This window comes from Argentina silus (genome assembly GCF_951799395.1).
Source record: "Argentina silus genome assembly, chromosome: 2".
NCBI lineage: Eukaryota > Metazoa > Chordata > Actinopteri > Argentiniformes > Argentinidae > Argentina > Argentina silus.
In genome coordinates, this window is record NC_139656.1 from 8,500,806 (window position 1) to 8,515,356 (window position 14,551).

The 14,551-nt window shown below is 41.2% G+C and overlaps 1 protein-coding gene across 1 annotated transcript in view; it reads left to right on the forward strand.

Annotated features, from left to right (window-relative positions):
• Positions 1–7,645, forward strand: part of tspoap1 (TSPO associated protein 1) — a gene marked incomplete at its 5' end in the record, with an annotated part of 63,817 nt that extends 56,172 nt beyond the window's left edge. Inside the window, 8 exons of the mRNA XM_083695121.1 lie at positions 295–437; positions 644–812; positions 1,838–1,906; positions 2,513–2,563; positions 3,166–3,275; positions 3,464–3,535; positions 3,650–3,778; positions 4,511–7,645. Coding sequence (XP_083551247.1) covers positions 295–437; positions 644–812; positions 1,838–1,906; positions 2,513–2,563; positions 3,166–3,275; positions 3,464–3,535; positions 3,650–3,778; positions 4,511–4,825 — 1,058 coding nt within the window. The 3' untranslated portion in view covers positions 4,826–7,645. The remainder of the gene's footprint in view (positions 1–294; positions 438–643; positions 813–1,837; positions 1,907–2,512; positions 2,564–3,165; positions 3,276–3,463; positions 3,536–3,649; positions 3,779–4,510) is intronic.
• Between the last annotated feature and the right edge of the window lie 6,906 nt (positions 7,646–14,551).

Genomic DNA, 14,551 nt, shown 5'->3' on the forward strand with positions numbered 1-14,551 from the left:
GCTTCTCTTTCTCTTTTTTTCCCCTCTTCCTCTGTGGCCCGGGGATCATGAGCATGAGCGCACGTTTCTCAAGCGGCTCACATGGGCTTAGGCTCAGAGGTTTAGCTTGATTACCTCACTTAAGGACACGCCTGGGCTACGCCATAGCATAGCAGGGTGGGGGAAGGGACATGTGGCCACTGCCATGTGGATTTCATGAACTCTGTCCGGGCGTGTGCATTCACAGAGTGTGTGTGACCTTTGTAGGTCCAGATAAAGTATTTTAAATGTGTGTGTGTGTGTGTATCTGTGCAGAGGGTGTGGAGCCTGCCAGGCTGATAGGAGAGAATGAGGTCCGCATCTTTGTGGCCCTCTTCCCCTACGACCCTGTCGCCATGTCGCCCAACCCAGATGCTGCGGAGGAGGAGTTACCCTTCAGGGAGGGGCAGATCATCAAAGTATGTCATTCTGATGATAGCTTGGAATTTTCAGAAATGTTATATATATCCCTGCACTATATTCTATACCTCTCATCCATTAATCTCGGCTGAAGTATCCATGCAATTATGTACAGTAGGGATCAATTCCACACCCTAACAGCAGTCATCTTGTTCCTCTCGTCCCCTCCCCTTCCTTCCTCCATCTCCTGTCCATGGTGTTGCAGGTGTTTGGAGACAAAGATGGAGATGGGTTCTACCGTGGGGAGTCAGGCGGTCGTCTGGGATATGTGCCGTGTAACATGGTGTCTGAGATCCAGGTGGAGGATGACGAGACCAGGGAACAGTTACTGCAACAGGGCTTCCTGTCTACTGATGCTTCCATGGAGAAGATAGGTAGGTCACTCTGTCAATCATATCACCAGCCAATCCCAAAAGGCTTCACCCTACAAACAACCACCCAAACCGGCCCTTGACCTCAGCCTCTGGTCCAAATTACCAGCATTATGTTTGGTGTCAGCCCTATGGATCATATATATGTTGTCTGCCACCAAATATGTTCACACACTGTACAATGGGAACCTTTTAAACTGGTGTTTTTGTTGTTTTTTTGTTTCATGAAATCTCCATTGTCTGTCGTGTAGTGGAAAGTGAAAGAAGTGAAAACAGCAGTATTAGTGTTATAGGACAGGGTGATGAGACAGATGTTTCATAACTGCTAGTTTTCGCCAAAAAGCTGCTTGTTTTGTGCTGGTTAATTTCTCCTCCTCTCTTTCTAGTCTTGAAATCAATCAGCTGTGACTGTAGATAATATACTTCAAACATCATACATTTTGAAATGAAAGCAAATGTTTGCATATTTCCTCTGAATTGACACACGGCAGCTGCCTCTTAGTGTAATGGAGTCACAGAGTAAGAAGTTACAGCCTGAATAGCACATTTTGGTTAGTTAAGTATAGATGCCATTCCTTCAAGATGCTTTGAATGCTTTCATGTCTTGCACTTGTTTGTGTTGCTTTTTTAGGAAATCATCCACTCAGATGATTTTACTGTGCAGATTTTTTCATTGACTTTGTGTCATGCAACTCCTCTCAAATAAGTGCCAACAGCTTTATTAAGTGCCAAAAAGGCTATTAATCTGTGGACTAAGTGCAAAGACCCACAGAATTACTGAATTACCCAGCTACCAGATCAAGCTAACAATATGCTTATATTTCCTGCTTTTTGCCAGAATGTTCTCTGCAGATGTTTTAACCCTTTCACTTCCACTTTGTCTCACTGCTGTGTTGGCTGTGTATTTGTTGGTTGTAATTGCTTTTTACAGGCGTCTCATTCTGTCTTTTTGGTCTGCTTCTTCTCAATATTGGGTCTCTGTGTTTTTTTTGGTTTCAAATTTGGTTTCCTTTTAAAACTCCATAAAGGCACTCGCTCACATGCACAGCTTCCGCGTCGCCCTGTTCCACCACCGAAACCGAGACGATCCAAGAAAGGTGTGTCTCGCTGCTGACTGTGGCTGTCTCTCTCCCTCCCTCCCTCCCTCCCTCCCTCTATCCCTCTGGTTTGCTTCTCTCTCTGTCTCTCTCTCTATATAACTTTATTGTTCTTCCCCTCTTGCTCACTGACCAGAGGGGATTTTTGGGTAGATGAAAATGAGAAAGATCCCATTATCTGGGTCAACAAGATCAGGAAAAAAGAAATAAGCTTCTTGCAGTATAATATCATTCCATATTGCCTAATTGTTCAATTTGTACAGTTAATCATGGGTTATTATATAAAATAGAATCTGCATGAAGTGAGTAGTTTTCTCACTGATCAGTCAGATAAGAGGTGGTAAAAGCAGGTCAATGGATGAGGTGCCACAGTTGTGACTACAATACAGTGACAGTCTTTCCCTTCAGTGCCAAACATCCCCTCTGATCTCTTCCATCTGTGCCTTTGTCTGCTCCTGTTTGACTGATAGCTGGCCTAAGGTTGCTATAGGGTTTGCTTTGGTTTCTAGGGTTGGTTTGGTTCTCTGAGTGTATGCCAATGCCTGGAGAACCAGGGTGAAGTGCTCTAACCTGCTCTCCCCACCCCATTCCTATTTCCTCGTACAGTTGAGTCTGCTGCACTATGGGAGGATAGCTTAGACTCCTCCTCCAGTCGAGGTTTGTATCCATCTCTCTTTCTCTATCTATCAGACTGCACCAAGGTTCACTGGACACCTGCATGTGTTGAACATAGATCCATGTCTTCATCATGTGCCCTCTCTAACCTTTCCTCTTAATGCATCATTCTAATGGGCTGAGTCTGGCCTCATCCTCCAGTCTGGCCTCATCCTCTAGTCTGGCCTCATCCTCTTGTCTCACAGGACTGTCTGCCTGATGATGGAGCTCTCCCAGAATGCATTTCCCCCTTTCCCATAATCATAACCCTAACCCAGCTTAATTTCCTGTTTTAAGTGACATCACTGCATGAGCTCTTATGCCTCTTCCTCTTTTGCATTAAGCGTGGAAACATGCTAAAGTGACTTTATACTTCGTTTGATTCTTGACTGTCTTGCTTGCAAAGATATGTGGTAGAAGTCGCAACCGGCCACTACTGCTGTTAATCAATTCTTCTCCTCTATGTTTTGGCCCAGTGATGTGAAGCTGCATGACCTCTGAGTGAATATGAAATGCATGCTGTCATGGGGATTGAAGTGGTTACGGTTTCCCACTCCTCTGGTTGGCCGAAATGTTGACTCTGCAGTTATCTATTTGATTGACAGATCCCAGCCAGTCGGGTGTTGCCATGGGGAACCCGGCTCCTGGTCCTCGCAGGATGGTGGCCATTTTTGATTACGACCCGAGAGAGAGTTCTCCCAATGCAGACATAGAGGTGAGAGCTATTTGCATACATTGTAGACTGTGTAAAAAGAAAAAGAAGATACTTCTCTGTTCTGGTCAATGGTAACATGTTATAAGTTTCATGCTGATGGGTTTATAAAGCTGCAGCTGCAGGTTGGAAAATGTAATTCACTGTAATATTTGAATATTCATTGTCCCCACTTCTATGGCCCTCTGCAGGCTGAACTGACCTTCAGTGCAGGCGACATCATCTATGTGTTTGGTGACATGGATGACGATGGTTTCTTCTATGTGAGTGCATATACCTCTTTAAAGAGATGCAATACAATGACACAATTACTTGCTTTCTTATTTGATTGACTGATGTCAAAGCTCACACATGCCGTATGTGTGTGTGGTTTCCAGGGAGACCTGAACGGACACAAAGGCCTGGTGCCCTCTAACTTCCTGCAGGCCTACCCAGAGACGGGGGAGGAGGCTGCTGGAGGGGGACCTCCACCTGACCAGGCTGTACCAGAGAGGAGAGATTCCCAGGTACCCTGAGACCTCTGGATGTGTGTGTGTGTCCTGGTTACTCCTAGGACGTAGGCATGCACTTTATATCAAGTAGCGCACTGATCGGCTTATGGTCAATGGTTGCAGCCAAAGGTGTTCGTAAGCTGATTATCTTTTCATGCACTTTTCAGTTGTCTTTTTGTCTTTTTTTTGTACTGTGTACTATGTCTCTATAATTTCCCTGTTTTGCATTTCTTCTGCCCTTCTGTTTTCTGCATGGCCTTTTGCAGAAGCACAAAAGAACTGTGCACTTTAAGACTTAAGTGTAAGTGTTTCTGATACTGAAGACATCCAGCACTAGAGACATAGCCCTTCCTCCACCCTCCTTATCCATATCCCTCTTACCCTTAGGACTAGTAATCCCCTCAGAACCTTAGGCTCCTGTCCTGTTCAGGAGATCAGGCCCAGTGGCGTTAATGAAGGGCTGAGATCTCTGAAGGTCTGAGTCCACTATCCTCCCTATACCATTAGATTTGTCACTTCTAGTTTTAACTGGGTATATTGAAGTATTTTAGGTGTTGATGTTTGTTGAATCAGTTCATGCATCATCATGTACATGAACTGATTCCAAGTGAAATTGTTGTTAATAGTGTGTGATTTACTAGTTCTATTTGGTCTGCCAGGTTTAGAGGAATTATTGAGACAATTTATGAAGGGACACAAATGGTCAGAAAAATAATTTTCTTCTACTTTTGGGTTTTCCACATCAAGGTGAGTCAGACCACCTTCATGGAGCTGAAAGATACTGAAGCCACAGCACTAGAGGAGGCTCTGCACCCACAGACAGGGCTGCCTGGCCCAGTCCAGACAGACTACACAGACCCGGCCCCAACACCAGCACCAGCCCTGGACCATTCCCAGTATCCAGCCCCAGCCCCCAGGCAAGTCCTCAGCTCCTCTCCTCCCCACGTCCCAGCAGACAGTCTGACACAGACAGACGCCTCCCCGCCAGGCAAGAAAAAGAAAGGCTTCTTCTCCAAAGGAAAGAAGCTTTTCAAAAAGCTGGGGTCCAGCAAGAAGGAATGAAAGCTGGGACATGTACCCGCTATTGTTATTGAAAGCACTTTTTCATGTTTGTTATTACTCTTAGTTGTTAATCTATGTTGTTAGTTTAGTTGCTATTCGATATAGCTACAAATACACTAACTTGTCAGTGGCAGATATTGTACACCTAAATGCACCTCTTGAGCTTCTTTACACTACTACTAGACCAACTGTCAAAATATGGAGCGTATTTTGTCATACAGGATCGATGAGACCTGGCAGCATCACTGAGAGCATGTTAATTTGCATGTTAAAGTATTTAAACTCCCTGTAATTACAGATTGCTTAAACATATACCCCCTGATTATCTAAGTATTAACCAGTGGTCAACTCTTTGAGGTTTTATACTTGATGTTAATCTTGAAGTAATCTCAGAAGGATTGGATTTGCTTTGATTTATCAGATGCGGAGGTGATGTTAAAATGCTGCCATAGACATTAGTCAGATAGATACAGTCACTACGAGAGACCCATGCTGAACCTGGTGTCATAGACATTATTCTCAATTCTCAGTTAGACTGAGAGGATGAAAGAGAGCGTCTCTTCATCTGTTTGTTGTATTTGTATTTTTCCCCGTCACTTTGCAGATCCATCCATGGTGGATCAGTCATTTTCTATTTTAACTGGATGTACTGTATTTAAAATGTAAGTTTTGGTTGTTCCTCCCTGTCTGTCAGAAGTATTTTAACTATGATGTTTTAACGCTATATTTGTTCAAATCACGAGTTATTCTTTACCAGGCTCTTCCTCACTCATATCATGTTGCATGCAGTGATGTCAGAGCAGGAAGTGACTCGTTATGAAAAGAACACTCCAGTAGCTGTAGGTAGGCTGCAGAAGAAACGTCCATTGTAATGTGACAACTGTCAAGATATGTAATTTAGAGAGTTCTATGTTGAAGTTAAGCATGTTTGGATGTAAATGTTACGAATGTGAAAGATGGACCTTAAGGTCTCCAGAGTGTGTGTAGACAAAGCTGCCTAGTCAGATGGTGAGATTGAAATCTGTCTATGCCTTTCTCAAAAGTTGACACAGAACTCGCATTAATGACTCAGTTGGCACAGTTTTTATTGGGTTGAGTGCGTGCGTGCGTTAGTGTGTGAGAGAGAGAGCAGCCTGGTGTTTCGTGTCACTTTGTGATATGGGGTCTGTCTTGAGTCCATCCTTATTTCTAACAGTCTGTTATCTTCTTTTGATTTCTATTTTCTTTGCCTCCGTTTTAGGAGTATTGTGTGGACGATGGACAAGATAAGCAACTCAAACATTTGTAATTATTCGTCCTGCACAGGTTACACTATTTTATGCTAACATCATCAACAACCCATGCGCTATACAGTAGCTGTGTAGTTTATTTTACCATACAGTTAAATATGCAGTAATTGTTATCTGAACATGCTGTCCCAATGATAGCTGTATGTTATTACATTTGATATGGAGGTTTTATTTCATTGATTTTATTTGTTTAATACAGGGCTCGTATTAAGTTATTTCTCAGGTTTAACTTTCTCAAATATGTGTTGAGCCACCTCGTATAAGCTGTGGCTGTGAAAACCGCAGAAGAAGATCCTTGCCAAAACATTAGGTGCTTTGCCTGTTACCATGATGATGAAAGACCAAGCATCAAACACCAGGGGCTTATTCAGAGGGGTGAAACATTTAATGTTGCAGGTAGAAATGTGCTGTGTTGAACGGATGTTATTCTGAACATTGCACAGAGTTGAATAAGTCCCAGCCATTAATGGATGGAGTCAAAGCACACCTGACTACAGACGTTGGAGGCAAATCTGGTTTATTTGAATGTTATGGATGTTTTTGGTTTGTTTTAGGTTTTTTTTCTACCAGTAGTTCTGTCAGTATTATTAATTAAAGGGAGAATATTGAATAGCAGAAAATGCCAAGAATAAAGGGGGGGGGGGGGTTAATGACACATCCTGTTGCGCCACTATTGAGCTGGACTTGAATCAGGATAGAAGCAGGAATGCGGTAGCAGTGGCTGTATGAGTGGGTATGGACTTTGAAATTGCTGAAATGTACAGTCAATATTTGTATTCCCTCAAGGCCTTTAATGTTCTGATGTTCCCCAACCTGCTCTTTAGTAAGAAGGCTGCTACATTAATATTGCAAGCTTTAGAAATGTACTGCCCTTGTCTTCTGAACAAACATCTGTCCTGCTCTGCTATTTCAATAGGACTTTAACCCATAGGAAGCATTCTAGACAACAGTTGATCATATTTAGCCTTACAAGACCTTGTTTAGTCTTAATATGTTGTTTACACTACTTTTATTGACTGCATGCATAATTATGTAATACCCATATTCGGCCTTATTTATTGTCATATTTATGTATTTATAGTTCTACTTGGCATTTTTGCAATATATTAGTGGTCTGATTGTGGATGCAGTGGAAGCCAAGTGTGGAGTATAGAAGTCACAGGAGCTGTGTCTGTCTGTATATAATGTACAGAGTTCAGTGACTCACTGTTGGGGCTTTGACTTTGAGGTATGATATTGTCATACAGAGAAGGAAACTTTTGTTTGTCTTTCCTGACCTGTATGCGTTCTTTTGAAAACAATGGAAGATTTACCTTTTGTATATTAAGGTTTTTATTACCCATTTTGGAAGCTCATCTGTAAATACATTGTTGGTTTTTTTGTTAATGTTTTTTTCAGATGTTTTGCATGTCGAGGCAGTGTTTATTGAGGAATTATAACTCAGAAGTAGTGCACAGAGGACTTGTTGACTTGAAATTGTGGCAATTTCTTTCAATATGGATCTTTTTACAGGAATAAAGTATATTTTCACATAAAAGCTGTTGCGATGGTTATTTTTGGGGATGTTGAGTTCATCACTGTGTGTCTAACTAAAATCATTATATTTCTTTAGAAAGACAAAACATTCTCGAGAGGAAAGTTTTTTTAATTTTGTTTTATTGAGTAAAAATCTTGGAAATTGGAACCAATACAGACATCAGTTTGCATCAATAATTTCTAAATCAAAGGCATAGAATGATAAAGAATTTATGTCTAGTAATGGACCAACCAAAGTACAGTCAAACAGAGATAAGTCATCCGAGTGTCCAGCTTTGTTCTGTGTTGCGTGCACAGCTCATGTGAACTGAAGGGGGCGACACTCTGGGCTGTGCAACGTCAAGTGAAACAAAGCAGGTTCCTCTTTTTTGATTTCCTGAGTGTGTGTCTGCGCCATGCTGGGTCCTCTTCACCGTAGCCAACAGTACACTCATCCATAAAGTAGGAAACACTACACTGTGGCAAGGAGTTTAGTAGTGCTTTCTACTTTATGGATGACTGCACTGTACTTCCCAAGGTCCTCTTCTCTCTTCCCGTTTCAGTCTTCACTCCTGCACCTGTACATAACCGATGCCCGACCCATGTGACCCGGCACAGTTGCTCTAAATAACCCCACCCAGCCATCGTCGCACCCTTACAGACAATTAAACGTAGTATAGTATTTATACTTTATACATCACATACTTTGCAACAGTGTAATCATAATATGCACAGATATGAAATAGGAGGAAAAATGTGTATGTTAAATAGTTCAAGCTTTGGAAAAAGCTATTAATTCCAAAGAACAGCACGTTTTAAACATTGAACAAAGGCAGTTGTTGGAGATGAACCCCCCCCACTTCACCCTCCCTCAAATTGTGCCCCATGTTAGTTTATGTGGCTAAGACTAGTGCAAGCACAAGACTGGTGCAATGATGGTAGATCAGTCTATTGAGGCACTATCTTAAGGAAGCCATTTTGTCTGGCATGAGTAAGCTTTTTCCATTTCCTTGACGACAGGTAAATTTAAGATTATTCTCTTTACAAACAACTCTACTCAATCATGAATGGTTTGTTCACCTCAAATTTGGAGCCAATGCCAAAAATATAGAGAATTTCTATTTCTGTTCAAATGTTCTAAACTCTGCTTCCAAATGAAAAATAGTGTTATGGAAGGTTTGCGCTATTTAAAAAAAAATAATAATAATTAAATGAATAAAGATTTTACATAATCACTGTATAGATTTGTCATGTTGACTTATGTGCAAATCCATTGAGAGTTAATGGAGTACACTAGTCATTTGCATTTACTAAACATACAGTACATTTCATCTCATAGCAACAAATAAAATGCTGTACCTAACACTATATGTCCATACTGTACCACAACGAAGAGTCCTTTTTTTGTCTTAAGAGCGAGGCGCTTGTCCAGTGGTCTTAGTAGTGTCTTCTCCTCTCTGTCCAAGAAGTGGATGAAGAAGAAGAAGTTGTCTGCTTTTTAACCCTCCATGACCACGTGGTATAAACCACAGGAAGAGGTCTAACAGTCACAGCCGCTCTCTCTTTCTTTACTTCCGTCTCACTCTTTTGCTCTTGCAGATGCAATTCACCACGCCTACGAAGAAGCAGATTACTGACATGTCTTTCATAAGAAGAAAACCAATGAAATCAGAATTTCAAAGTACACTTTGAAATCAAACTGTGTCACCCTTGTCTGTAAAGTTCTTGTTTGAGAAGCCCTAAAAACTGGGCCTTGCTAGAGGCCTATCCTCCCGCAGACCCATACTAAACCTGTGCCTCAAAACTTCCTAGTACTTAATTTGCATCTTTCTTATCTCCCTTCCCTGGGTTTTTTAAATGACTCTCTCACACTTAGCATTGCCTAATATTGTCAAGAACACAGTTGCAACATGAGAAGGTAGCAGACATCCTGTGACCATGTATCACATCTACTACACTTTAGGTGAGACCAGATGAGCCTCTGAGTTTACTAGTGTAGGTGGAGGTAGTTATAGAATATTTTGTAATAATTTGTTCAGTGACATTGCACACACTTGAACTTAAACAGTTAACAGTAGACAGAGGTTTAAAGAGGTGAGATGGTAGAGATACGGTAGTAGAAAACTTGTTAAGGAAGTACCTGTTGAAAAAAAAAAAACGGTGTTATTTCCTGTGGGAGGCCTTCGTGAGCCCTGAAGTTAGATAATTTGCAATTCACTCTTATTACTGAGAATTTTACAATCTTTGAAATGGAAAATATGACATAGCTATGTTTAGTGAAAAGGTACACATTCTCTCATAGGTAAGAGTAAAGTAGTAATGATTACAATAAACTGGTACGGTATAATGTAGCATAGAATAACTCCTCCCCTTTAACATGACCTCCTTTGAGAGCAAGGCTCACTGTATCTAGAGACAGCACAAACATTAAAAAAAAACTGCTTGTAAGCCACAGCAAAGTGCTCTTGCTGGCTTCATAGCAAGATATTTTCATCCGTTGTCTAAGCAACCCACAGCTCAGAGAGAGATGGAGGAAGTGGGGGAGGGCTTCACCACAGCAGCAGAAATGTGCACATGAGAAAATACACTTGACTTCTTCTCAATGTTTGTACAAAGTACATTCAATCTCTCACCTAAGTTAACAGTGTTTAAAAGCATAATCGGTTTACATTAAAATCATTGGTAACACTTTACATTAAGTTGACCCTATACCTGTATAGTAATGCTGCAATTTTTCTACTAACAACAATGTATTAAGAAGTTGTCACAGTATGTTGGTATTGCATGTTATATGGATTTGAGCCTTTTGGGTTATTCCACAAGTGGAATTTGGAACACTCCTTATCACTAACCACTCAACTCCATTGCAATTACAAAGCAATTACTCATGTGTAGTACTCTGTAACAGCATGTAAATACACTGTTATTACTAGAGTAATTACAGAGTTACTACACAGGTATAGGGGAAACTTAATGTAACGTGTGACCACATTTTTGCACAGGGAGGAGGTCATGATTGTTGTTGATTGATGATTTGATTTAAGAATAACAAGTTCCAGACCAATAAATTATTGCAAGGAAAGTATCTTGTAGGGCCCACTTTATTATGTGTAACAGGTTAGAAGCTGAGTTCTCTTGCTGAGTCTTCAAGGGCCTGGTGACAGTTTTATTTTCCACTCTACTTTGAGGGGCTCCACCGTTGGTTGTCACAGCTGAAAGAGAGGTTTCAATTCCCCCCACATGTGAAAACACTCTCTCCAGTGCTGCCTTGACAGGGCAGTTTGTAACTATGACAACCTAGTAGATGGAAGGCCAGTGGGTGGGAGAAATGGGAGTCTATGCGGTTATACAATATGAATGAATATGATTTTGGGGTTTTAGGGTCTTGAAACTTGGCTGTAATTATATGAAATTATAACATTGGAAAAGGTGAGGAGCTTTATCAGTTCTTCATTTTTGTGTATTCTAGTTTCACTTCTAGTCATCAGAACACCTACAGCAATCTACTGAATTAGTTTTAGTTACATACATTCAATTGTCATTGATTCTAATACATTTGTTTGACTCCTTTAATGCACAATAATATGAGAGTGCAGTACAGCGCTCCATAAACGTTAATATTTTGGAGAATAATTCTCTATTGAAATATGTTACCCACATTCATTTTCTCCCATGAAATCCATCCCTATGGACAAAACATGTAAGTCATTGTGTGAGAGAAATGGGTGGAAATTACCTTGACATTCATACCTATCAGGGCAGTGGGGATAGGAAATGAATACTCTGTACACTGTGTACACATGTACCAAAAGGATAAAAAGATTATCTTGAAGATACACTAAAAGATGACATTGTAGTGACACAAAAGTAAGCATAAAGGGTGATGAATACAATTGTGTCAATATTCAGTGGTGTCAGGTGGAGACATTGTTCTCTTGTACTGCTTACAAGTCAGATCAACTACAACATACCAAGAACATAGAGGACATGAGAAAAAGTAGGCCTACCTCACTTATTGCCATGGACGTTTGTCATTACAGATGTTTTAACCTGATTTCATGAGAGAGCATGACACCAGCATAAGCATTTTGAGTGTTGAGTAGTGTCCAATAATTGTACGGTATGGATTGATAAGTTCTGTTATCAATGTCTTGTATTGACTAAACATGATGACAGTACATGTCTGATACAACTTGGAGATTTGTATCAATCAAACTTCTGGAAATAAGCAGAGACATTTGCATGTAGTGAATTAGAGGTCAGTTGTGTGAGGGGGTATTTGCAGTAGAATGAGGACCCTGCCAGTGCTGGGGCATCTGTGTGAGTGCCAAAGAGGAAGTGATCAGTGCCTGTGTGATGAACACAAAGCGGGGGCCTTCTAGAGCCCACCCTGTCCCTGGAGATAGACCTTATCTGGTTCGGCAGCCATTTCCCCTCCCTGCCTCTGCTCTCTCTGGCCTTCTTACACAGCCATGTGTTGACATCAAACCACCCTGCTGCCACTGAGTCACTCTGTGGCCCCTATAACCACGACCTGCACTTCCCAGCCAGGGCTTACCTAAAAGTTTAACCCAGTCCTATCGGACACAGTGGTATAAGCAATCACATTTTACTACAGAAACATTTAACCTTAAACTTAAACCTTAAACTTGAGCCTTTTGAATTGTAAATTGAACACAGGTCAAAACAACACGGTAAAGCCTTTCATGGGGTTTAAAAGTTAAGAGGTTTCCTCCATCCTCTATTTTTTGAGGAGTTGAAATCCTTTCACCATAGCAAACTTCTGCTGCTGCAGTATTCCCCTGCTCTCAGTTCTGTAGCTGTTCTCAAGACTGATAAAGAGAGGAAGTTTCATCAGCCCTTATGAAACAGAGTCACGAGCAACAGTGTGTGTGTGTGTGTGTGAGTGTGTGCGTGCGTGCGTGCGTGCGTGTGTGTGTGTGTGTGTGTTGTTGTAATGTGTATAGCTGTGGGAGCGTATGTAATTGACATTCCATTCTCCATACAGTAGCACCATTTCATCGTCCCTCCTTACTGCCCAGAGTACAGCATGTCCTAATGGTACAGGATCATTTTTGGACGAGACAGACGCTATGTTCAAGGATCTCCAATCCTGTTCACACAATAAGATGAGCTTAATAGATAACCCAAAAGTCCCAGCCTCAGCAAAATCAACCAGGTGGGGCAAGTAGAGGCCTATAGTTTCTCATCATCCACATATTGAATTGATATATTCCCATACTGATAGAAAAGTAGACATGTCCAAATAAGGACAAACCCAATCATGGCAGCCACCAATGAAACCTGGCCTTACAGGCCCGTGTGTCTCTGTGAGAGGCAGACAAAAGAGAATGCGCTCTCCTTTGCATAGGCGGAGTCAAATGATTTCGCATGCAGGGGTTTTGGCATGACCCCAAGGGGGGAGCTGACAACACTAGGTTTCCTGACAGTGCTGTGGTTGAAAGGGTTTGCTGTAAGAAAGGCGCGAATAGCTAGTTTGCTTGTTTTGTTTTTAGTTTGCAGTTTTTTGTTGAGAATCCACCATTTTCATGAAATTACTTGTCAAAAGTTCAGTATAAGTTATAAAAAATGTGAGAGAAAGCATATCAAAGATGTAAAAATATAATTATATCATGCACATGTTTTGTCAGAAGGCTGAGGAGATGCCATTATTGAACATACACTCATGTCTAGACTTCCAGAGGCCTCATCCAGCCACTCCTCCACGTACCACAGTGGGGGTTGAAGTGAAACCACAGGGAGGGCTGAGGGTTAACATTCACGGGTGATCAAACCTACCTCGCTTATTTGATTAGCAACCGTCCCTGACCATTTGTGAATGTGTTCCATACTGTATAACTGCTATTTCATCGTGAGTTCCTTCAAAATATGGATGTGAAAGTAAATGAGTTCTCATTAACTTTAGGGCAGTATGCACGGTTTCCTTTATTTTATGGTATAAGTCATACCTCCAGTAATGAGTTAAGACCCCCTTGGGTGAGAGATGGTATTTGGTATGAATGTAATAGAAAGTAGTATGGAAAGGAGTTAATTTCATTATGATTTGAAAAACCCATCTGAACACCCCACCCATCTTTACCTGCCATGTAACAGCACATTCGGCAGGCTTATTACAAACAGAAGAATATTTTGCCAAGTATGTCAAGCCATACAGCATGTAAACTGCTACTGGTGGTCACCTGATTATATGAGTGGGATGATACCCCGAGAAAACCACCGTTGTTTAGACAGAGAATGAGACGTGAAGGATATTGTGTATCATATCCACATAGTTATATTTCAAGGTAGGCCATGGCTATCAGCACATCGATTTCTGAGATGGATGAATTCTAAGAGGCACACACAAGAAGAAAATAGGTAAACAGTCAGGTTGTTAGACATAGAATATTTCCCATAACAGTATAGTATCTATCATTTTGAAAATGCATCGTTTTATTGATGTTTGCATTATAGGCCTACTCAGGATGTGCTTTGTAACTTTGCCTGCCCAACCCAAATCAAAAAAATGATCTGCATGATCCTTTCTTAGTTCTGTTACAAAATGATATATAGAATTTGTAGTATATTAAGTTGAGACTTCATCTGCAGAATGCATATCCTTCCTATACTGACTGCACAGGCTTTGGCATGGCCACACATTTGAAACGGTTCATAGATTCAACTAGCAGAGGTAATCTGTGGTCTGTGCATGCATACTGGGTTGAAAAGCAGAAAAACTGCACTCTGATGTGCATGACACTCTGCACTAATGGGGGCAAAGACGCTCTACTATCACACCTGTGGTTTGACAGTGCTGAGTGAGGCAAACAGAGATGTATGGAGATTAATTATGGTGGTAAACACACTTTAATATCTTTGTTGATCGGATTTGTCATTATAAAGCTTCCATACCATCCCAAAG